Here is a 23,724-nt window from a genome sequence, read left to right on the forward strand (position 1 = left end):
AATGCCTTTTCAAAACCTGGGTTTGTTATGACTAACGCTTAACTTGGGTCTAGTTATCTGGACAAATAGTAAGATTACAGGACAATTGTAAGATAAGGATTCACCCAAACCAAAGAATGAGCACTGGGGTTTCTCATTAACAAAAGAGCTTCACAGTCTACAATATTTCAAACAAAACAAAAGCATCCTTTACCTAATACTAGATATTTCTTTCTACATGACCCTGAATCAAATCTTGAAGAAGCTGCCACTGTTTTTCTGACTATTTCTAGGTAATAAAATAAAATGCCCTAAGCTTATTTTTAGCTACTAGACAATCACCTGCACCTTCCATACTAAAATAAGTCTAGTTTTGTAGCATCTAAAAATCCATAATGATATCCAAGTTGGAACTTCTCATTCCCAGTTTAGGCCTACCTGGGAAAACTGCAGTGGAGAAGTGGGCCTTCTCCTAAAATTTACAGTCTGGGTTACCATGGAAACTGTCTTATGGTTCTAAATCATTATAAGTTATCATAAGGCTAATAAATTATTTAAAACATTTGTCTCCTATCTTTCTAACAATGTGGAAGACTAGGTTGGAATTTAGAACTCTAAATTTAGAACTAGGCTGGAATTTAGAATTTAGAATTCAGGACCATAAGAGAAATAGCTTTCAACCCACTCTTCTCTACAGATACCCAAGCCCAAGGACCTGAGCACTGTCTTTCCCATGCAGTAATCAGATATTCCACGGCATGTCACTGAGCCCAGGTGTGTGCCCACTAGTGACACAGTGACACATGGGAGGACAGATATGGAGAAGGGCCTGGAAGTATTCTGCCATTTGGGCAGACTATTCTGGGGTCTGGATTATCTTGAGCATGGTCTAGAAAGGGGAGTAAGTCTCCAGGTGGGCATGTTCCCTTGTGCCCATGGATGTCTTGCTCCATAGAGAGGAGTGGTTCCAGAAGAAAGCCAGAGCAAGATCTCCAATGTGAGATCTAGAACAAGAGGTCCCTCCTGGCAGTGTCTAAGGAAGGAACTGGGAGGTGAGTTAAGGTGATATTCTCCTCTCTCATTCCACCTCATCCTCCATTCTCTAGTTTGTTTTGACATCTCCAGTACCAAAGTGGATGAGATGAAATCCTTGATGGTCAGGTTGAAACATAGCTTTGGTGATCTGGATTTGGCAGATGTGCTTTGTGGGCTCCTTTTCTCCTGGGGCAATGGAAGGTTCTGTGATGACATTTAATCAGTAGGAATTCCTTACTTCTAGCTGCCTTCTCTAATGGGCCTCTATGCTCCGTGTCCCGGATTCCCTTGAAGCACCACGTTGATTGCTCAGGGACCTTCTCTGGATTTTCCTCTTGGGCTCCATCCCTCCCAAGATAACACATCTTCTTGGTTTTGAGAAGTCCACATCTGACCCACAGGAAATCCGCACACATTCTTTCCCTGTCATATTCTAGAACTGTACTCCATTCCCCATATTTTTCTCTGTCCTTGATCTGAATCCATTGAGTACGGCTTAGGCCATAGCCTCTTGTCTTTGGGCCTCCCAAGAAAGGCACTGAAGCAGCAATCCATATGTAACTGAATATATAACATCATAATAATAAAAGGAAAAGTTTAGTGTTTTCTTTCTTTCTGACCTTCCCACAGTGCTTTTCTTCCTTTATCAGTAATAACATACTTAATATCAATCACATTTTTAAAAGTAAATATTTAGGGAAAACAGACAGTTTGCTTTTAAATCCACCAAGGCTTTTGAGCTTTGTATTTGAGAAAACTTTAAAAATAAAAGTTGGGCAAGAAATTTGAACCTCAAAGAGTGACACTACTTTTAGGTGACAAACCAAATCATGTTTAAAGTCCCTGAAAAACAGAAAATGACCAGGAAGTTCATTTTAAATATATTCTCTAAACCATTTGAGAATTGTAGGCCATAAATTATGGCAGAAAGATAGCTGGCAATAAATATTTTTCTTCAATTCAGTTGCTCTAAAGAGGAAAGAGAAAGACTGTGTTCTCAGATAAAAATGTCATTTACATTCTTTTAAGACTATACCTTAAAGATAAATTGAAATAAGTTATATTCCTATGAGTTCAAAATATCAATTAAAAAATAAAGCTCACTGAGTTAAGTTACTTCAAGGAAATAAGGTAATTTCATGTTTGCTTACTTTTAACATATTAAAACCATAAATGCAAAAATATACTAAATATCTCGGATGACTTTATAAATAAAAAAGTCATAGATAGTCCAGAAATTTATCTAATAAAACTTAAAAGGCTAATCAGTGTAACTGAAGATCAAAATCAGCCGTCTTAGGTCAATCTATCTACGTAAGTTAGAATAATGTTAGTAGTAAGGTATTAACATGGACATTGTGACATCTTTTATATGTAGAAAAATGAATAAGGAAAGTTTTAGCAAAAAACAAAAGTAAACAAAACATATGTATAAACTTGCAGTTTAATTAACTTCATCTTAAATGAAGACACTGAGAATGATTATTCATACTAGAAAATGCTATCCATTTTCACCCAAATACTATTCTGTCATCAAAAGTACAATGTCATTAAACTTTACCTTATAAACTTCTAAATGGATTCCATTGCTTTACTGTATTTAAATATGGTGAATCATTTATACTAATACATAGCTCTTTAGAAGCTTGTAATAATTGACTGCTTTTAAGAAGGCCAACTTGGACCTCTGAAGCTGGCCATAAGGGACTACTGCTATACATGCTGTGCTGTGATTTTCTCATCATATATGCAGATCCAACTGGGAGGAATCTGAAAACATATTTATTTTTAATATATGCCCTGCTTTTTTCCACAAGTCAGTTAAAACAGGTTGCAGTAAAATCCCTACATATTAAGGGAGTAAATATAAAAATAAAAATAGATATCCTAAATGATTGGGAGGAATAGGAACCTAGACTAGGATACTTACTGGATTTGAACATTAAGTTTGTCTGTGTAGATAAAATAGCTTTTATAGTTCTCATTACTTGATGACGTTGGTATCTTCATACTTCAGAAATTATAAATATGTGCTTCCTTGAATTTAAGTAAAATAAATTTAAAAATACACTGTTAAAATATCCTAGCACTGAATCATTCAATAAATATTTATAGTACAGCTACCATGTGACAGGCACCCTTGGAAGATATAAGAGAAAAATCCGTACGTAAAATAGTCACATAACCCTGCCAAGTAGTGGCAAATAATCCCAACTGGTCGAGTTCAAAAGACAAGACAATTACAATGATCTCCGTTGCAATTCACCATGGTGTTCTCTAGGGCTCTGCTTTGGTAGTCAAACCATAAACAAGTGTTTACTGTGCTCTTGTTACTCACTCATTCATAAATTCATTTACCCAATATATTTTGAGTACCTACTATGTGCAGATCACAATTCTAGGTTTTGATCAGGAATCATAGATGACTCAGGCAGAAATTATCTTTAAGCTGCCTGGAGTGATGAGAAATATATAAATAAACACAAAAGAAGGGAGAAAGAATGAAGAAGTAAGTGTCTTACAAGGTTGAAAGCAAGAGGACTTTCCTGCCTGAGGAAGGAGTAGGAATCCTAGGAGAATTTTTGGAGGACCTGGGCCTGGCATTACAGATGAGAGATAAGGGCAAGGGCTTTCCAGGCACAGAAAGCAAATCAGCAAGGGCAGGACAATGGGAAATTAAGGACCTTGAAGGATGGATGGCAAGTGGCTAACTTTAGAGAACCATTCATATAAAAAGGGGGATATGAAAATAAATTCAGGAAGTTAGATCAGGGTCAGATTCTGGGCAAGAGATAGGTTCAGATGGTGAAACTGGTGTCCCTAACTGTGCTTCTTGCTATTAAAATGTAAATAAAGCATACAGCTAGACTCCGGTCCTCAGGAACTTTATAATCTCATATGTACACGGCCGGACAAATACAAGATCCTTGCACTGAATTGTTCCCATATTCCCTTTTTTTTTTTTTTTTTTTAACCAGATGATATTTAGAGTTCTATAAGAAAAGCAACTACACACCTGATATATTTAGAGCCATCTGATCTATGACAAAACCATCTTCTACGTTGTTTTACCTTTCACTTGTGACTACCATTTCTCAAGGCATCATTTCCCACAAGGGCAACTCTTGTGTTGCATTCCTCTTCTAAGTGCTGCTAGCTCCTGCCTTCCAATATTGCTCTTGAAGGATTCACTGCCTAGGCTGTGAGAATGTAGTATTAAGGCATACACAACTGGGAGATAGTAGCTGACAATGAACTAAAGGTATGAGAAGCAAAGCGACTCCAACAAAAACAGTGACCTCACTGTAAACAACAAATAATGACACAAGCTCCAGCAGCAAGAGAGGCAAATGACTCTCTCGATAATCTTGATGGAAAGCACTGTTCATCTTTTAGACAAAGGATGGCACCACATGCAAGGCAACATTAACATAATCACTATTTCTGGGGACAATTCTAAGTGCTGAATAAGTGCTTGTAGACAGTTTATGCATGGGTGGCTGTTCCTCCTACTGTGTATTTGTTATTAAAACATGTGTGTATGCAAATGCAACAGAACCCTGCATTAACCTTCAGTTCCACCCACCCTTGCCTCCTACATATTTATCAATCATTTAACAATAACTCTCTCATCTTTTCTTGCTTCTGCCTCACTTTGTTTCCATCTGCCATCTCTCCTTTGCATAATAATTACACTCTCCATTTTGAAATTTCCATGCCACTGTCACTCCTGTCTCTTCCAAGTAATTGATTTAAACAATCTTAAAATTTTTTAAAAATTATCTAACAATTATTTGTTTAGCAATCTTTATAAACTACATGGTTCCTCATATTCACCAAAAATCTAATAAACACTGACAATCTCACGATCTCCAAAAGGCGGAGATAATGTACAGTGCTCCTCAACTTATTTGGCCATGGGACTCTTGTTAGAGGAAGTATTATTTTTCTTCACATTAATTTTATAAGCTCTTAAAGACACATACTATTTAAGAGTTTTTATTTGTTTGTTTGTTTGATGTTTTTCAAAGCCCAGTATCATGGGAGATAGATGGCTGTTAGATAACACAATAAATGATTTATTGGTTAACACACTGAGGCTCATTCATTCATTTGTTTACTTAACAAATATTTATCAAGCACCTATGATGAACTAGGTACTTTTTAGGCACAGCAAATTTCAGCAGAATGTAAACAAATCAAGTCCCTGCTCTAGAAAAGATGCTTACTTTCTAAAGAGAAGAAAAATATTAAAAAATAAATATAAAATGTGGCAGATGGTGATGACTGCTAAGAAAATAAAGATGAGTAAAAGAGAAGGACAGTAAACAGATGGTGGAGGAAGATGTTACAGAATGCTGTTGTCTTTGGGTTAGCTGGAGGAGGCCACTCTGGAAAATTCTTATTTGAGCTAAAATCTAAGAAGAAAAGGAAAGGGAGCAAGAATCATGGTTATCTAACAAAGAGGAGGCCAGGTAAAGGATCACAATGCAAAGGCCCCAGATTGGAAGCCAGACTGGCACATCTGAGGTCATCAGAGAACTGTGTGACCAAAGTAGAATCAGCAAGGTGGAGTATAGTTGGATATAAGATCAAGAGAGATGAACAGGAATGGGGCATGTCAGGTTATTTTTGGTCACTATAAAGACTTTTGATTCTGCTTGAAGTGCACTACAAAACCATGGGAGGTTTTAAACACAGAAATGACTTAATATTACATATATTTGAAGGTATCAGTCTGGATTTGTTTTGAGAATAAATTAGGAGCAAGTGTAAAGTCAGCAAAATCATTAGGAGCACGTCATAGTGCATAATGCTGCCTTAGGGAAGAAGTGAAGGTGGTAAGAGGTGATCAAAATCTGGATGTGTACTTAAACTAATCACAGAGCATGCAGGAGACATTGAGTATAGGTAACTCTTCTAAGGAGTTTGATTGGAATGTGTAGAACCAGAACAATAGCATTCATGAGTTTGCTCCTTCCTTTCCCTAGACTCCCACACCCCTCCTCTCTCTCCCCTTCTCTCTTTTCCTCCTTCTCTCCCTGCCTCTCACCTCAGACACTGAGAAGGTGTACACTCTCAATTATAAGATGTTACTTTTTAAATTGGGTACCTGGTGTTTCCATCCTCTGCACTGCCTAATTTAGCTCAGATAAAATCAGTATCTATTTCTGTTTTATTTTAGTACAGATTTCTTTTACTATGATGAAAGAATACGTATTTTGAAAACCAATAATACCAAGAATGATAGTTTATCAGCATACAGAACATTTAATTGTACAAAACACTATCACATATATTAAATTGACAGGGCATCATATCAAGTGGGACCTTAGAGTAGGCAAGTGGCCCAGTTATTTCTACCAATGATAATAACCAAGACCTGTTATTATCATTACTTAAAGTTGATATGATTTGTTAAGAGTATAGAAGGAATGGAAGTTTAAGTCTTTTCTACATTTAAATTCTCAGCTCTTTAAACAACCATGCTGTCATTATCCAAATAAACTGCACTCACTTTATTTAGAAAAGTTAGAAACAATTTCTTTACTTACCAACCAAAAGCACTTTCAGATGGTCAAGGAGAGAATAATTCTCATTTGGAAATATTGCAATTTAAGATATATCATATAAAATGATTAAAAGCTCCTGAATATTCTATTTATTTCCAAATGATACACTGCCTTAAATTTATCTAAACTTTTAGGCTATGGCATAACTGTAAAATAAATTAGAATGTTGAGAGCAAAATCAATCATTCTAAAGGCTGACATTAGTAAATATTACATTCTAAAGGCCGACATTAGTAAATATTCACTCTATGCAATTCTGATTTCCAGATTTATTATTCAAATGTAAATGATGCTCTATTTTTCAAAATCTTTGTTGTAGTTTAGCATGTAATTACTCTTGATTTACATACTTCTGTAATAATGTTGTCTTTAAAACATACTGCATTACACTCTCATGACTTAGCCGATGTGAAAGATAAAGTAACACACAATATATCTAAAGACAACCAATTTTATGGGTCTTTTAAAGATATCAAAAATTAAAAATTCAACATCTTAAATAGCATCGTACATATTTAAGACATTCCTTGTATCTGTACATACCTATATATGTGTGAACATATGTATTATTTCTCTTTAAATTTCTAGATTCTATCTCAATGATGCTGTTGAAAGTTAGAAAAAGTGGCAATTACAATGCACACTTGAAATTATAAGAACAGTATATTACACTGCCCACATCTATAGTAAAAAGTTAGGTAAAAGAGAAATAATTATAATGCTCTGAAATTCATTAACAAAAATATCCCATAAATATTTATGATGCTGGTCATAATTGACTTCAAACTATTTTTCAAATATGAACATTGTTCAGCTCCTCCCAAGTGTTCATTACTACCTTGGTCCAAGCCACCATCACCTCCCAGGTGGTTGCAAGGTTCCACTCTTCCACCTGAACCTACCATCAGCCAGAATCATTCTCCAAATAGAAATTAGTTCATTTACTCCCTTGCTGTCTACCTTCCAAAAGTGTGCTTCCACAATTACAATTCCACAACTACAATAAAACTAAAAGTCCTCTCTAGGCCTTATAAGACCTTGACTATTGCTCAGGTCCTCTTTCTGCCCACCCTCTTACTCATTTACAATGCTCCAGACGCATACCCATCTTAGGATTCAATACTTGCTAATCCTTGTGATTCACATGCTTGACCCCCTGACTTCATTCACATCTCTGCTTGTTACTTGGTAGGAGCAAGTTTCTTTGGCCAAGCTCTAAAACAGCACTCACATCCCTTTGCTCCATAATCTCCATTCTTACAAAACATAACAAAACTTGTTATTATGCACTGCGGTGCTGTTATTTCTAATTGAAATTTTAATTGGAATAATTATAGATTCATATCCATTTGAAAAACTATAATACAAAGAAATACCATGTATACTTTAATCAGTTATCCTCGATGGTTAACATTTGACAAACTACAGTATAAAAACAGAACCAAAATATTGACATTACTATGAGAGTACAGTCTTATTCAGATTTCTCTTGGTTTACTTACATTGATATGTGTATGTAATTAGGCTCTATAAGATTGTATCACATATGTAGGTTTTTGTATGTGTCATCACAGTCAATATACTAAATGGTTCCAACACAAGGAACCTCATGTTGCCCTTTTATAACTACACTCACCTCCCTCTGTCCCTAACATCTAGAAACCACTAATCTATCCTCCATTTCTAAAACTTCATCATTTCAAAAATGTAATTAAATGGATCATCTAGTATGTATTCTCTTGGGATTGACTTTTCTTTTCACTCAGCTTAATTTCCTGGAGATTTATCTAAGTTGTTGTATGTATCAATAGGTCCTTCATTGCATTGCTGAGTAGCAATTCCATGGTATGTATGTACCACAGTTTTTTTAACCATTCGCCTGTCGAAGGGCATCTGTGCAATTCTGTATTTTGGCTATTACAAATAAAGCTGCTTTGAGTATCCAGGTACAGGTATGTGTGTGAACTCTAACTTTTTACTTATCTGGGACGAATGCCCAAGAGTGTAATTGCTGGGCCGTATGGTAATGCCTGTGTCACATTTTCATTATCCTTTTCTCCATTAATCAAGTTCTATGACAGCAGAGATTTGGTTATTTTGGTTCAGTGCTATATTCCACTATCCAGATTAGTGCTTGGCACTGAGTAGGGAGTTAATAGCATATTTGTTGTACAAGTGAGCTTCAGATCCTCATGAAGATTTATTCTCTTGTTTGTCGCTGCCCTTCCAGGAGAAATGAGACTGAAAAATGATTTCCTGGGAAAGACAGTAGAGATGAGAATAAGAGAGGTGTGGCCATAGTATCTGTTCCCAAACAGCCTGAGATATCTGAACCCCAAATGAAAGAGCAGTTAAGGAAGAAAGACTGAGCAACTGTGTTCACAAAAAGATTTAGGAGGTTCTGGGAAAAGACACATGTCTTTCCAAATCCCAAGAACATAGGAAGACCCAATGCCATTAAAACGGCTAGGCTTGACCTTGACCTTAGACCATGTACAATTTTAGTTGGCTAGATGGCCACTAGCAGAGAGCAGAGTAGTCTTCCCTTATCACCATGTTCAAGGTCAGAACAACAGCAGTGGCACCCTGACAAAACAGTAAGTAAGCTCTCATTAAATATTTATCAAATGGATAAATAAGTAAGTTATTTCCTGACATGGTTGGGGAAGACTTTAGGGCAGAATGAAGTCCTATCTAAGCAACTTACTTGGAAGATGATAACTAAGAGCAACAGTAATTTAGAAATCAGTACCACCTTTGGCTGGAAGGCCTAGGAAATTTGAATCACATGCAATTTTTTTAAAAACTACATTTATAATACTATTTCTGCTTCAATGTAAAATTATGAATCAATTCTATTTTATTTTATTTTAATTAATTAATTTATTTATTTAGAGACGGAGTCTCATTTTGTTGCCCAGTCTGGAGTGCAGTGGTGCGATCTCAGCTCACCGCAACCTCTACCTCCTGGGTTCAAGCAATTCTCCTGCCTCAGCCTCCAGAGTAGCTGGGATTACAGGTGCGCACCACCATGGCTGGTTAATTTTTGTATTTTGAGCAGAGACGGAGTTTCATCATGTTGGCCAGTTTGGTCTTGAACTCCTGACCTCAGGTGATCCACCTGCCTCAGCCTCCCAAAGTGCAGGGATTGCAGCTGTGAGTCACCACGCCTGGCTGAATCAGTTTTAGAAGTTCAGGCCTATTAATACAAATACACCAGCTTCATGAGTATAATCTTCTGGCAAAATGTGTCTAACATATTTTTGTTCTGAGATTATTGTTTTCTGGCAATCATATTAAAATAAATAACAGAAGACAGAAAATGTTTTACTGCTAATCTAAAGTAGCAATTTTCAAATATTTTGGATTTTATGCATATCTGAGTATTATAAAAATCACAAGCTTTGTGTCTATACTGGACTAGTGCATTTGTGCAAATAGCTATTATATATGTCTGCCATGACAATGTTCTTTGTTGGTTTCCAGCCAAAGGAGAAAAACAAGAAAATAAAAATGCCTTGGAACTCTGGCTATTATAGATAGGTTACGGGCTAAAAGTTGCTGCAGAGGGTGGATCTGATTAAGTGAGGGTTAGATTTTAAAAGTAGTAAGCTAATATATTTTTCTGCACTGATTCTTTTAATCATTTTGGGGTTTTTGCTATAAGACAATTTCCATTATCTCAAATAAAGGTTGAATTCAATGAGGTTGTGAGATCACACATTCAGTGTGGGATTATAATAACCTATCCCAAGCTTGATTTCTCTTTGACTATTTCTGCACTTAGTTTCTTTAAGGCATTGTAACCCTTCACATATGGTTCTAGAACACTGATTTTCAGTCTTAGTTGTACATTAGAATTTTCTGGGCAGGTTTTTAAACTCCTAATGCCTATACCATAGTCCAGATAAGTCAGAATCTCTGGGGTGAGAGCCAGGCATTGGTATTTTTTATAATGCTCCAGGTGACTCTAATGTGTAGCCAAGGTTGAAAACCAGAGTTCTAGATCCATTTGCATCACTTTCATTAGGGTCCTTATTAAATAGTCAGACCTGGCTCCAAAACTATTAAGTTGGAATCTCTACAGATTGGCAAGAAGAATCTGTATACTTATCTAGACCCCCACATGATTCATATGCACAGCAAGTTTGACAGCCTTTGGTTTACAGAGTTAAAGTGTCTCACACTGACCAGCAAAACCATTGGAAAGCAGGAAAATTTCTCAATTCCAGTCTGAAAATCTTCTAGGGTTGGAGACAAGTCTATTTTGGAAGCCTTTTTGGAGGTCTTTATTTCACCAATATTGTTATATAGTTTGCAAGTGTCAGTGATAACTTCAGGTAAAATTTACAGTTTTGAAGTGAATTCTTGGCCTGGCATGGTCATTCATACCTGTAATCCCAGCACGTTGGGAGGCCAAGGTGGGGGAATTGTTTGAGCCCGGGAGCTCAAGACCAGCCTGAGAAACATGATGAAATCCTGACTATATAAAAAATACAAAAATTAGCTCAGCGTGGTGGCACGCCTATGGTCCCAGCTACTAGGGAGGCTGAGGTGGGAAGATCATTTGAGCCCAGGAAATGGAGGTTGCAGTGAGCAAGGATTGCACACCACTGCACTCCAGCCTGGGTGATAGAAACTTTGTCTTAAAAAAAGAAAACAAAACACACACACACACACACACACACACACACACACACACACGAAAGAACAAAAGGAAAGAATGAGATTAATTCTTTATTAGGGAATATTGGTTTTCTAGTGGAAAAGTATACTGTACAACCACCAGCGTACCGTAGATACACCTGATAGCAATAACTTAAGCATATCCTAAGAATGACCCTGCATGGCATATGCACCCAACAACAATGACAAGCTAGGTAGAGGTTGCCAGTTGGAGGGCATTAAGTGTAAAATACTGTATTAACTGCATGCTTTCTGCAGGCAGTGGTGGCTCTCCTGTCCAGCCTACTGCCACTGAGCAGCACCCTATGTAATTTCCCCTTGATACACCCTGTCTCCTTTGCTGCCTTTGGGTTTGCTCTTCAGCCTCTCAAACCCAGTGCCATCCCTACTAAAGTAAACGGAGGTCCAGCATGACAACAGGAGGTAAGAAAACTCCATGAGTGCCCAGAAGATAGGATCTGAGAAGGAGAAATCTGAGATAAATCCTAGACTGGCCATGTATGTCTATGTGGGGCCTGGTAGCTGCTATACTTGATGGATGGGGCCCCGCGCTTGAGGATGGAGGTGTCTTGAAAACGCTGAACGGTCTGGGAGAGTTGTTGCAGAGTGTGGATCTGACTGAGTGAGGGTCAGATGCCTGAGCTGTGGAAGTTACAGTTGGCTGGCGGCTTCTTATGCTGCTCCAAGCAGCCATAGAGGCTGAGCTCATGGTGCAGGTGAGGGTCTGCCAGTTGCAGGACGAGCTGTGACTACAAAGAGGTGCCAGACAAAATGGAGACCCTAGCTTGTCAGGTAGCTTATATGAAGAGTCACCAACTCCCCTGCACCCACTGGAAGCAGAGTCGCACGACTGCCGCCACCCCTGCCCCTCCCCCACCCCCGGGAAGACAGCAGCACACCACAATGTGGGACGACCCCACTGTAGAATTGGTGGACATAAAAAATAGGTTCAGGCAGAAGGGTAGAGAGTCAATGATGGGGTGGCTTTTGCATCTGTAGAACACGGCGGCAGAGGCTATTATACTCTCCAGAACTGAGATGAGTAAAATGGCAAAATGGCGTCCATCACAAACCACCCGACCTTGACGCAGCACCTCTGTGGTGCCAGTAATGGAGATGGGGCCATCCCCTTCCTAAGCTGGGTGAGTGTTGCTGCAAGGTAGCCAGGGCAAGTGAAGGAGACGTCCCCACGTGGCCTTTGTGATGACAGACTATGGAGGAATTGCAGGGCGCTCCTCCAGGAATTAGGAGTGAAGCATGCTATCTATGCTCAGCATTGCCAAGGTCCCAGCAATGAACTTTTCTTGCTGGCATGAAAGGCACCATCTAAGAGTCCCTGCCAAACCAAAGGTATGGTGCACTCGTCTGTGGGTGTGGTTGTTGGCGGGGGGTGGTGGTGCACTGCTGGGATGAAAGACAAAGGAGCCGAGGGAAAGGACACAGTTGAGGGGCCCATCAGGGTGGCCTGTTGAAGATATGGCATGGCATGCTAGCAGGAATGCCTACTGTGATGGTGAAGACAGCCTGATGCTGTCTTGGTCAGACTATGGCAGAAGCTCAAGCTAGAACAGAGGTTCTCTAAAGAGCCTCAGGCTCAGTCCACCCCTCTCCTGCAGAGGGATGGCAGGAGTAGGCACCTTTAGACTTGGATGAAGGCCAAGGCTTCAAATTTCTGATGGGAGCAATGGTGGCTAGGGTGTCTGAGGACCAGAGGCCATATGTAGAACTAACTATACATTGGACACCTAAGAATAGGCTGTGCTTGCCCTAGTGGATACTAGAGTAGAATGCACTCTCATGTATGGTAACATTCATCATTTCCAAGGGTCTATAACAGCAATAGATGGTTATGGAATGGAGGGGGTACCTATTTTCCATTGCACTGATGATATGCTGGTTTCTAAGTTTTTTTCCAGCCAGTCGGCTGCAGCCCCCACTTTGTTGTCCCATTAGGCAAATGGAGGATGGATGGTTGATTCAGAAAGGGTCCAAAGTTCAGGCTTTTTGGTCAGGTGCTTGGGTGTCATCTGGTTAGATGGTAGGCAGCTAACCTCTTCACTGACTGGGCACAGGCTGTGGCCCCTCTCTCGAACAAGACAGACTGTTAGGCCTATGGAGAGCTGCCACTCTCCACCATGGGCCTGCCATGGCATGTCCAGGATCAACTCCCAAGTGCTTGGAAGAACTATCTTTGCAGTGTGATTGTTACTTGTTTTTTGTTGTAGTTTGTATTGCTGCTGCCACATCTGGCCGCAATGGTTCTCTGCATACCTGGTGCCGGGGAAATCACAGAAGAATGATATGATAAAAATGTGAGGGCCATTCAAGGAGATGCTGAGCTGAGGTGTATGGTAAATGCACCTGATAGCAATAACATCTTAAGCTAGGTTGAGATTGCCAGGTGGAGGGTGTTAAGTGAAAATGCTATTTACACTGCATGCTTTCTGTAGATGGTGGCAGCTCTGTCCAGCCCGCTGCTACAGGACCACACTGTATGTAACCTCCATGTCTCAATAAACCCCATGTCTCATTGCCTCATTCTGGGTCTCTTCTCTGGCCTCTCAAAGTGGTGTCATCCCCACTGACATTAATGGCAATCCAACACAACAAAAAGCTAAAAGAAGCCATCAAGTTAAAATTATAAAGAGTAACTTAAAGTAAGAATTAATAATAAGAGGAATTCTAGAAAAGCATGGAGGTACATAGTGTGCCTGAGCCTCCCCTGCCTTACAACAAAAAATGTTTCCTGAAAAAATTGTTTTAAAGGAAGGGAAAAGTAAAGACCAGTAGGAATCCCCATTATATTTTAAAGTATTAGTCCATTAGGCATACCTAACTTTTAAAAGCTTGTAAAGTATGTTTGGAAATGCCTCATCTGATCTTAACAAACATCTGTTTAGGGAAGCAGGACAAAGGATTGTTAATGGCAGTTTTTAAAGAACTGTTATTTCCACACTCAATGGTGTGAAGTTCTCAGTCAGTGCTTGTTGAAGTGAACTGATTTACTAGATGAGAAACCTTAGGCACAGATCCATTAAATGCCAACTGATGCTTCATCAGCTCACCAAGATAGAGCTGCAGCAGAAACTCAGGTCCGACCAGAATTCCTCCCCTCACAGCATGGTTCCTCCAGTATCATTTGGAGATTGAAGATAGTGGTCATTCCTTAAGTCAGTAATCCTCAAGTTTGGTGTACTGAAGGATCATATGGATGCTTTTAACTAAATTCAGGGTACCAACCAAAAATTCTGATTCAATAGAGCTGAAGTGGGGCCAGTAATCTACATGTTTAACAAGTGTAACATAGAAGACAAAGCATGTAATTGCCAAATATGTGTTTAATGCAATTAAGAATGATCATGAAAACAGCAAATATCATTGAAAAACTCTGAGAAAAGTAAAATATGGAAGTTACAAAAGGGACTCATGACCCCAATAAATATTGGTTAAATGTGTGACTGCATTAATCACTAATATAAAATTAAGACCAAACTGACTTAAAGTAGTTAGAATATACAAAAAGAGGGGAGATTTTGATTGTTTTTTTTTCTGGCCAACTTTATCGGTGGTAAATATACACACATATATATATATGTGTATATGTGTGTGTGTGTGTGTGTGTGTGTGTATGGAAGCTTTCTATCTTGAGCTAATGTGATAACATGGGCCAATTCTCTTGAACTGTCCTGTTTCTTTCCAGGCTCAGTGGGCTCCCAGATCAGCCTTCCTTTCTTGAAAAGTAGGAACGAAGAAAATGTGTTCTTAAAATGAATCAAAGTCTGTGGAGCTGTGCAAAGGTAAAGAAGAACATATAGCATGCCTTCTGTGGGAAGCTGGGAAAGAGTTCTGGGAGTGAAGAAACAGCCTTTCCCTATGGCATTACATTTGTTACCAGGCAATAAATAAAAAATAATCACTCTAGCCAGTCCCAAATGCAGCCGACAGCACAAAACTGCTTGCTTAAAAATGATTTTCAAAAGTTTGACCTGTAGACAATTTTGGTGCTCAATTCATTCTATAGTTTACACACACAGAGATGTGTATGTATATATATGTGTGTGTGTGTGTATGCCTGTGTGTGAGCACATGCATGTGTATGTTTCACATTCTTCTATGGCATTTGAAAATATACATATGTGTGTGTGTGTGTATGTATGTGTGTGTGTGTATATATATATATATATAAATGTAGTAATTCTATACCAAATCCAATACTAATCATTATTCTTATAAAGTTATAACCTCATGCTACTTTCATTACCATAAAAAGGACATCTGATAGCTGAAATCCAAAACACAATGAGTGCTGGTAAGGATGTAAAACACAGGGACTCTCATGCGTTGCTGGTGAGGATACAAAACGACCATGTGGGAGACCATTTGAAGGTTCTTTTACAAAATTGAATGACTTTTACCATAAGATCTAGAAATTGCACTACTAGGTATTTACCCAAATGAGTTGAAAACTTATGTCCACACAAAAACCTGCCATGAATGTCTACAGCAGCTTTATTTATAATTGCCCAAAACTAGAAGTAACCAAGATATTCTTCAAATGCCGAATTTATAAACTATGGTACACCCATAAAATGGATTAATACTCAGAGGTAAAAGTAAATAAACGATTAAGTCCTAAAAACACACAGAGGAACCTTAATATCAGTCTTAAAAGGCTACATACTATGTGATTTCAATTACATGACATTCCAGAAAAGGAAAAACTACAGAGACAGTAAAACGATCCGTGGTTGCAAAGGTTGAGATAAGTAGGAAATGATACATAGGTGTACAGGGGATTTTTAGTTTAGCGAATCTGCGCTGTATGATACTGTGATGGTAGATACATGATATGATACAAATATCAAATCCTATAGAACTATACAATACAAAGAGTGAACCCTAAACTATGGCCTTTAGTAATAAGGTATCAGTACTGGTTCATCAGTGATAGCAAATGTACCACAGCAATGAGAGATGTTAATAAGGGAAATTATGTTGGAGGAGGGATATATGGGACTGTGCACTTTCTGCTCGATTTTTTGGTAAACTTAAAATGCTCTAAAAGTTAAGTCTATTAATGATAAAATCCCAAAAACATTTTAAAAAGCATATGTAGGTAATAATGCTGATGCTGGAAATATTTTTTTCTAATTTGTCACATATTGATAAAAAAGTTGTTAAAATAGACCTATTAACTATATATTTGTCACTCCTGTATCATGAAATTTAAAGTCCTTTAAATGTCTAGCTATTTTCCAAAAGACATTTAGTTAACATTCTGTCATAAAGGACAAAATTTAAAAGTCCCCTCAACATAGCTGTCTGAAGAATTGTTTAAATTTCTTTTTACAAATGAAATGTTCACGCTATATTTGTACAACTTTCATTTTTATTGATTTTCAGTATAGTTTTGCTTTTCACAAACCTTAAATATTTTGCCTATATTTATTGTTATGTAACTGAATATGACAGTTGCTCAGCCATGAAACTATCATTTTTGGCTATTCAAAGCCTTATACAGCATTTCTCAAATTTCAATGTGTATGAGAGTTAACCAGGAATTATTTTGAAATACAGATTCTGATTCAGTTGATTTCAGGTGATGCCTGTTTATCTGCATTTCTAATAAACTTCCTGAAGATCCTGATGCACGAGTACAGTTTGAGTAGCAAGGTTCTAAATATCTAGGTCCTAAAACTATTACCACCATGAAAAACAAACCCAGATACCTAGCAATCCTTACAAGAGTTTAAAGAGCTGTTTTTCTGTTTTTCCTAGCTGAGGAAGCTTCCAGGGCCCCTAGCACTTCTATAGCTGCTTTCTCAATATATCATCCCTTTCAATTTCATCTATAAAGAGGAAGGCTTGCTAACCTTTGTACAGTGAGTAAGCTATCCATTTATTCATAATACTCATGGTTTATATGAACCAAAGACCATCTATTTCCAGTTCAATTCTCCAATTTGTATGTCTGAAATCACAGAAAGATCAAATGACCGGCTCAGGGTCACTTATTTAATAACTGTAAAGGTAAGGCTTCAAATCTAGGTTTCTGCTTCCAAATCCAGTCCTTTTTCCTCTGTTTTCTGTTGCTTCTAATAATGCAATGAAGAAAATAGGGACTAGGTGGTTTAGACAACAAAATCCAAGTTCTGAATTGAATCTCTCAGCCTTGGGCTTCCCAATGCAATTCCTAATATGGGTTTAAAATATTGTTGTGGGGGTGGTTAGATGTATTAAGGGGAAAGATTTCTTTGTGCTTTGAAGTAACTTTTGAAATTCAACAAAATTATATGAATTTATAAGCTTGTTTGAATATAGTATGAAGCTATGAGATAAAAGACTTGGATTTTCCACCATGGAGAATGGGGAAAAAAATTATTTATTTATTCTGTTTTCCCAAACCTGATAGTCCTCTAGAAAGAATTCATGGCCAATTATGTGTAGGAGTCAGACGCAGGTGGACACATACTTGCTAACACCCTTCTGGAGCAGCCTCACTTATATAACCAAAAAAAAAAAAAAGACAAATGATGACTCGATGTCTTCAATGGGACTTCCAGGCCATTAAAGATAACTAAAACTAACCTGACCTTCCCAACAGGAAGAAAACAAGGTCTAGAAATGTGAAAACAATTTTGTACCACTGTATAGATATTGTTAATTAGAACTAACATTTAAAGTTTCTCAACTCTTGGTTTAAGGGCAGGCCTCAACTTCACTCTGACTTCAACAGTAAGTCATGGTGGGAGAGTTAGTAAATGTGAACTACTTAAGTGACATCAGGGTTCTGTACATGTCTTCCACATATTGTCCTTCCAAATAGGGATGTATTCTAACAGTAAGCCTTTAAGTATACTTGTACTTTAAGTATAAAGCCTTTACATACTCTCACCTACTGCCTCCTGGATCCCATACAAAAACAGGAAGTTAGGATAATATGACCTTAGGTATAAGACTTGCTTCTGAACACTGGACAGCAGCCCAGCATGAAAATCCGATTCTTCCAGAGGCATCCTCTGTAAGTGTGTGTGCTATATACAAGAAGCTCAGAATTAAGGGGCTCCATTGGGGTGGCCAGTCTGTTTCCTTCTGGGCACTGCTTCTGATACCACATCACAAGGTAAGTAAGGGTAAGTAATATTGTCTTCGTGGGATTAAGTGAACGTCAAGGCTCCTGAGATTCTGGGCTTCTATGTCTATCTTTCCAGGGCTGTTTTGAAGTGTCCATGTGTGAAGGCTGAGCAGTGATGCTACCATTAGGGAGACCTAGACTTGGCACCTCTGGGCCCAACCTGAGAAACATCCACAGCCTTTCATTTCTTTGTTGGTGATCTGAGCTTTTAGGGACAATTACAAGCAGTTTAGATGGCAGTTGTACAAAGCACACATGCCCATGCACTACAATAGGCTTCTATGGAAATTCTACAAACTTTTGGCCATGGCATGTCTCCAGAAAAGTACAAGATACTCCCAAAAATCACAAAGCCAGAAGGCGCTCTGTTTTTTCTGATGCTTGGATATCCAGCTCTAGCTGACAAATCCAGCTTTGCCTTATTGTTCTTAATACCATTGTCTTACCCATCGATACAGAAATCATGGCTTGCCTATTCCTTCCTCACTCTTCCTACTATGTGTCATTCCCCTGTCTCTGATCAACATTCTGTCCCTCCTTCAAGACTCAGCTCGCATGTGGCAACCTCTGTGAGAAATCTCCCTGACAGCTTAGAGTTGGCTGTGGCCCCTCTGCTTGCTGAACACCTATAGCACTAAGGCACCACACTATTTATTTGGCAATTATGTTCATCCCTCCTTCTAAGAAGAAATCATCACTAGTGGGATCTATTTTCTTTAACCTTCCAAGATAAATAAGAATTGGGATTAAACAAAGAAGTGCAGGTAGTATATTTGTTGAGCATTCAAAGATTTTCACACTAAAAATGCCAACATGTAAGAAGGAGAAAACTGGCTTAAGGGCAGGGTGGCAGGTTTTTTTTTTTTTTTCTGGGTATCATCTCTGAACCTAATCACCAGAATAATTTTTGGAAAACTTAAAGGATGTGACTTTAGGACAAACATGAAAGAGACGACAGATATCAGTTTAATGTCAAGTGCAACTTTTGGCAAGGATGGTGGGGCATTAATAAAAAGGGCTGACCAGAAGACTACAAGCCTCCCATGCCACTGGGAGGATTGAAATACAGTCTAGGAGTCCTCTGCTGTGGCCATGGTATAATCCATGGGAGAGAAGCAGCATTAGCCAAATGCCAGGGCTCTCTTCTACTTCTAAGATTCTATGATTCTACTACAAACAAGAATGACTATGGCTTGTATACTTTGTAATCAATAATAATAAAAGCACAATGACTATGAATAACTTACTGTGCTGACAGTGAATCCCATTAAATCCTTGGGGACATTTACAAACATAGCCTATGAATGTGTCACCTCGATATGCTTCACTTATTTCACAGGTTCCTCCATTATGGCATGGATTAGGAATGCAGGGACCTGAAAGACAGAAAAAAATATTTCTGCTTGATGCATATTCTTAAAAGTCGGCATTAAGTCAACATTTTACAATTAATAATTTTACTGAAAAAAGTGTTCTGGATATTAGTAGCATAGGAAATGTACTGGTTGTATGAGCTCTGGAGACTAATGGCCTGGGTTTGGATCTTGGTTTTACCACTTCACAGTCATGCAGTCTTGAGATATATACATACCTTCTCTGTGCCTGTTTCCTTTTCTGTTAAATGTCAATACTAAAACATTTGCCTTAAGAGGTTATAATACAGATGAAAAGAGTTCATACATATAAAATACCCGGAACAGTGTCTGTCACTTGTAAAGCACTCAAAAAATTATTAGTAGTAAATTAGATATTAAAATTTCTGAATTGTAGAATACTCCTGTGTGTTTCAAAAGTAATACTGTGTGTTTAAAAAGTAAGCATAATAATAATATAAAAATAAAAAAAAATTTAAAACGTAATACTGAATAGCAATTTCTGGAGTTGCATTCACAACTCCACAATTTTTTGTCCCTCTGCTGGTGCAAGTAGCATATGGCTGTAACCACACAAACCAAGTGAATTGGATAGCTGGTTGCAAAGCTTTTATAGACTATGAGTTTATGGTGGAACATACCTCTGGGGAAGCATATTTTCTGCCAATCTAAAAGGAGCAGTTCATCAAAAGTTGCATACTTAGAGAAGAGGGGCTGATGGCCATTTTTAAACTTTGAGAAAGTAACAGCAGATTATTTAGTAACTGTGGCTGCTAATGAAAGTGTGGTGCTGCTCAGAGCTCTCTTGGAGAAAACCAGCTGCCAGGAGTGTGGTTAGCCGACAACATCCAACTACTGAACCACAGGATCTGCTGTGGCAGCATTTATTTCAAGGCCAGGCTCCCCAGCCAAAAATTAAATACCAAAGGGGCATAGAGTTAGCTGGGCCAGTCATGCCTGACCTGGGATTTCTCTAATGAACATTCTGTACTCTGAGGTGCCCCACTGGTGTGGCTGAGATTTTTCTTAAAACCATAGCGGTTTGAGACTTTTTCTATGCAATGTTCTCTCCTTCCTTTTCTCCCTTCAAAGTGACAGGCTGTGTCACAGTCTGTAGGCTCATCCTATCTACTCTTGCTCTCTCTCCCCTTTGTCCCTCACAGACATTCCCCCCTAAAAATCTTTAACACTTTTAATTCCATCTTATTGTCTTCTTCCTGCAGGATGTTAATTGACTCAGGACAGAATCCAGACTTGAGATCCTGAAGAAGGGAAGAGTCAAGTTGAAGGAAGGAAAAGTTCTCCCTGGGAGATGAAAAAAGACAAATACAAAAAACTATAGTTTTCTCTAATTTAGTCTGTACTTATTTTAATTGGACAGAGTAGAACATATTTATAAGGAAAAGAAAAGCCAATGAAGAGGAAGTTAAGATGTACATATTAGGAAAGGAAAGCAAGGGTAATTAAACTAAGTGTCTGACTATGTATGAAGAGATGATTTTGAAAGCCCTAGATTAGTTCAGAAAAGGAGTGTGTTCAGCTGAAACAAGAAGCAAGGTAGAAGAGCTGGACAAATGAATAATAATAACTTGAGGCAACTGGGTTGCGGCAAGGGTATTGAATAGAGAGTGCTATAGAGAATGACACCTCCTGCATGGGTCAAAAACACTAAAAAAACAAGGGCTGGATGAAGTGGTGCACACCTGTAATCTCAGCACTTTGGGAGGCTGAGGCAGGCAGACTGCTTGAGCCCAGGAGTTCGAGACAAGCCTGGGCAACATGGCAAAACACCACTTCTACAAAAAATACAAAAGAAAAAAAAATCCAGGCATGGTGCTGTGCACCTGTAGTCCCAGCTACTTAGGAGGCTGAGGTGGAAGAATTGCTTGAGCCTGGGAGGTTGAGGCTGCTGTGAATTAAGATTACACCACTGCACACCAGCCTGTGTGACAGAATGAGACCCTGTCTCAAAAAAGTAAAAGTTAAAAAAAAGAGAAAAGTATGAGGAGGAAAAAAAAAAATCACCATCATCACTTCAAGCACTGCAATCGGATCTCAACCATGGGTGAGGACTTAGAAGGCAGGCAAATTTGTCCTGCACTGGGGCAAGATTTTATGAATCTATTTCTTCTTCTGAGAGGTGTATTTGACCCTCCATTTCCTTCTGTTTAAAATGTTATGAAATTCAATGGTTGTAGAGTCTAATAAATATACACATGGAACAGGAAACAATGCGGCAACTGTTCAGTTCCCGAACCTTGACTTCCTGATAGGGCGGGCTGGGATTTTCAACAAAGTAAAAAGATTCAGGGGATCTTGTGATTTTTTTTTTTTTTTTTTTTTTTTTTTTTTGTCAGCCGCCACAAAAACCCAATTAAACATATATTTATTTAAGTTGAACAGTTTTGTGCTGTGAAGCACATATCAATTAAATTATCTAACATCTGCCTTTGAGGTGGTACATTGCCAATATCTGAGACAGGAAAAAAGGTGAATGACCAATGACTAGTTATAGAACAATTTGAACCATTTTCTTTCATTGCTAAAAAATGAAAATCATGCTACAGGACCTATCTCTCCTTCTCCTCTTTCTCAGTTTCCACTTCTTCCCTCCTCACAAATTAATTAACATTTGAGAGTGCCTTACAATTTATAAACTCTTTTCACATAAATCATCTCATTTGTTCTTTACTATAACTTGGGCATTTGTCATTATTATCCTCTTTTACAGATTGTTTAAAATACTGAAGGTCAGAAATACTATATAATATTTCTCAATCAATATCTATCAGTGACAGACTGAGGCCTCAGACTAACAATCTGGGATTCTAAAATCTGTACTTCTCAGAGCATCAACTAACTGAGGAGGGGAGAATGAAATCATAGTGATGTTAGAGTTTTGACTCATCAATTCACTTCAAATGAGAGTAAAAATGACAGATTGTAAAATTAACTGATAACTGATAGCAAAGTATATAACAGCTAAAGAAAATAACATATAAATAACTATAGTCAAAAATTATATAATTTTAAGCAAATAAGAATCCTTGGAGATCACTTAATCTGACTTTTCAATTTTGTAGGTGAGGAAAAAAACTCAATATGAATTCAGAAATGTTCCCTAGAAACCACTTAATATGAGAAAAATTAGGTTTAAGGACTTGTTCCTAGGAGAAAAAATAGTTATTTAAACCCAAACTGGTAAGAAATTACTGAAGAGAGTGGAGTAATTTACATCACAGAGAAAATAAGTCTCTCTTCCATGCTCCTTCACACTTACAGGGTTGGACGAGGGAGGAATAGAAAATGACGGAAACAGTAAGCCCTCTGCGAGTTCTTGACAGCAGTTAAAACAGTGATTCTGGGCCAGGTGCCATGGCTCACACCTATAATCCCAGCATTTCGGAAGGCAGAGGTGGGCAGATCACCTGAGGTCAAGGAGTTCACCTGACCAACATGGTGAAACCCTGTCTCTACAAAAAATACAAAATTAGCCAGGTGTAGTAGTGCATGTCTGTAATCGCAGCTACTTTGGAGGCTGAGGTAGGAGAATTGCTTTAACCCGGGAGATGCTGGTTGCAGTGAGCCAAGATGGTGCCATTGCACTCCAGCCTGGGCTAAAAGAGTGAAACTCCATCACAACAACAACAACAACAGAAAACAACAGTGATTCCAAGGAAGGAGGTCAATGGAAGTCTGTCTAACAAAAATGGGGCAAATAGGAACCTGGAATCCATGATGCTATTTACTCAGGCCTCCTGTGTCTTTGTAAAAGTGAAACTTGGCTAGAAGGTGAGAAGAGCAAGATGACCTAAGTGGATCTGCAAAATAAAGGGAAGAACTGAGGAATGGATGCAGAAGACTGAGAAGCAGAAATTATAAAAGGAAAGGCAGAAATAAAGTCTTCAAGGAGTCAGAGAAGTCAAGCAACGTGCTGGGAGGC

The 23,724-nt window shown here is 38.3% G+C and overlaps 1 protein-coding gene and 1 long non-coding RNA gene across 4 annotated transcripts in view; one reads left to right on the forward strand and one right to left on the reverse strand.

Annotated features, from left to right (window-relative positions):
- Nucleotides 1-23,724, reverse strand: part of EDIL3 (EGF like and discoidin domains 3) — a 458,492-nt gene that overhangs the window by 220,371 nt on the left and 214,397 nt on the right. For both annotated transcript variants that reach the window (XM_017893438.1, XM_017893439.1), the window contains one exon: nucleotides 19,656-19,784. In XM_017893438.1, coding sequence (XP_017748927.1) covers nucleotides 19,656-19,784 — 129 coding nt within the window. The remainder of the gene's footprint in view (nucleotides 1-19,655; nucleotides 19,785-23,724) is intronic.
- LOC108543114 (uncharacterized) lies at nucleotides 659-21,096 on the forward strand. Of its 2 annotated transcripts, XR_001889470.1 has the most exons (4): nucleotides 659-753; nucleotides 935-1,031; nucleotides 14,974-15,070; nucleotides 21,005-21,096. It is a non-coding gene; the product is annotated as an uncharacterized LOC108543114 (long non-coding RNA). The 2 variants fall into 2 exon arrangements; XR_001889469.1 differs by lacking the exon at nucleotides 21,005-21,096 and having other exon boundaries at nucleotides 14,974-15,165.

The sequence above is a fragment of the Rhinopithecus bieti genome, unplaced genomic scaffold (assembly GCF_001698545.2).
Source record: "Rhinopithecus bieti isolate Rb0 unplaced genomic scaffold, ASM169854v2 scaffold_23411, whole genome shotgun sequence".
In the NCBI taxonomy this organism is placed as follows: Eukaryota; Metazoa; Chordata; class Mammalia; order Primates; family Cercopithecidae; genus Rhinopithecus; species Rhinopithecus bieti.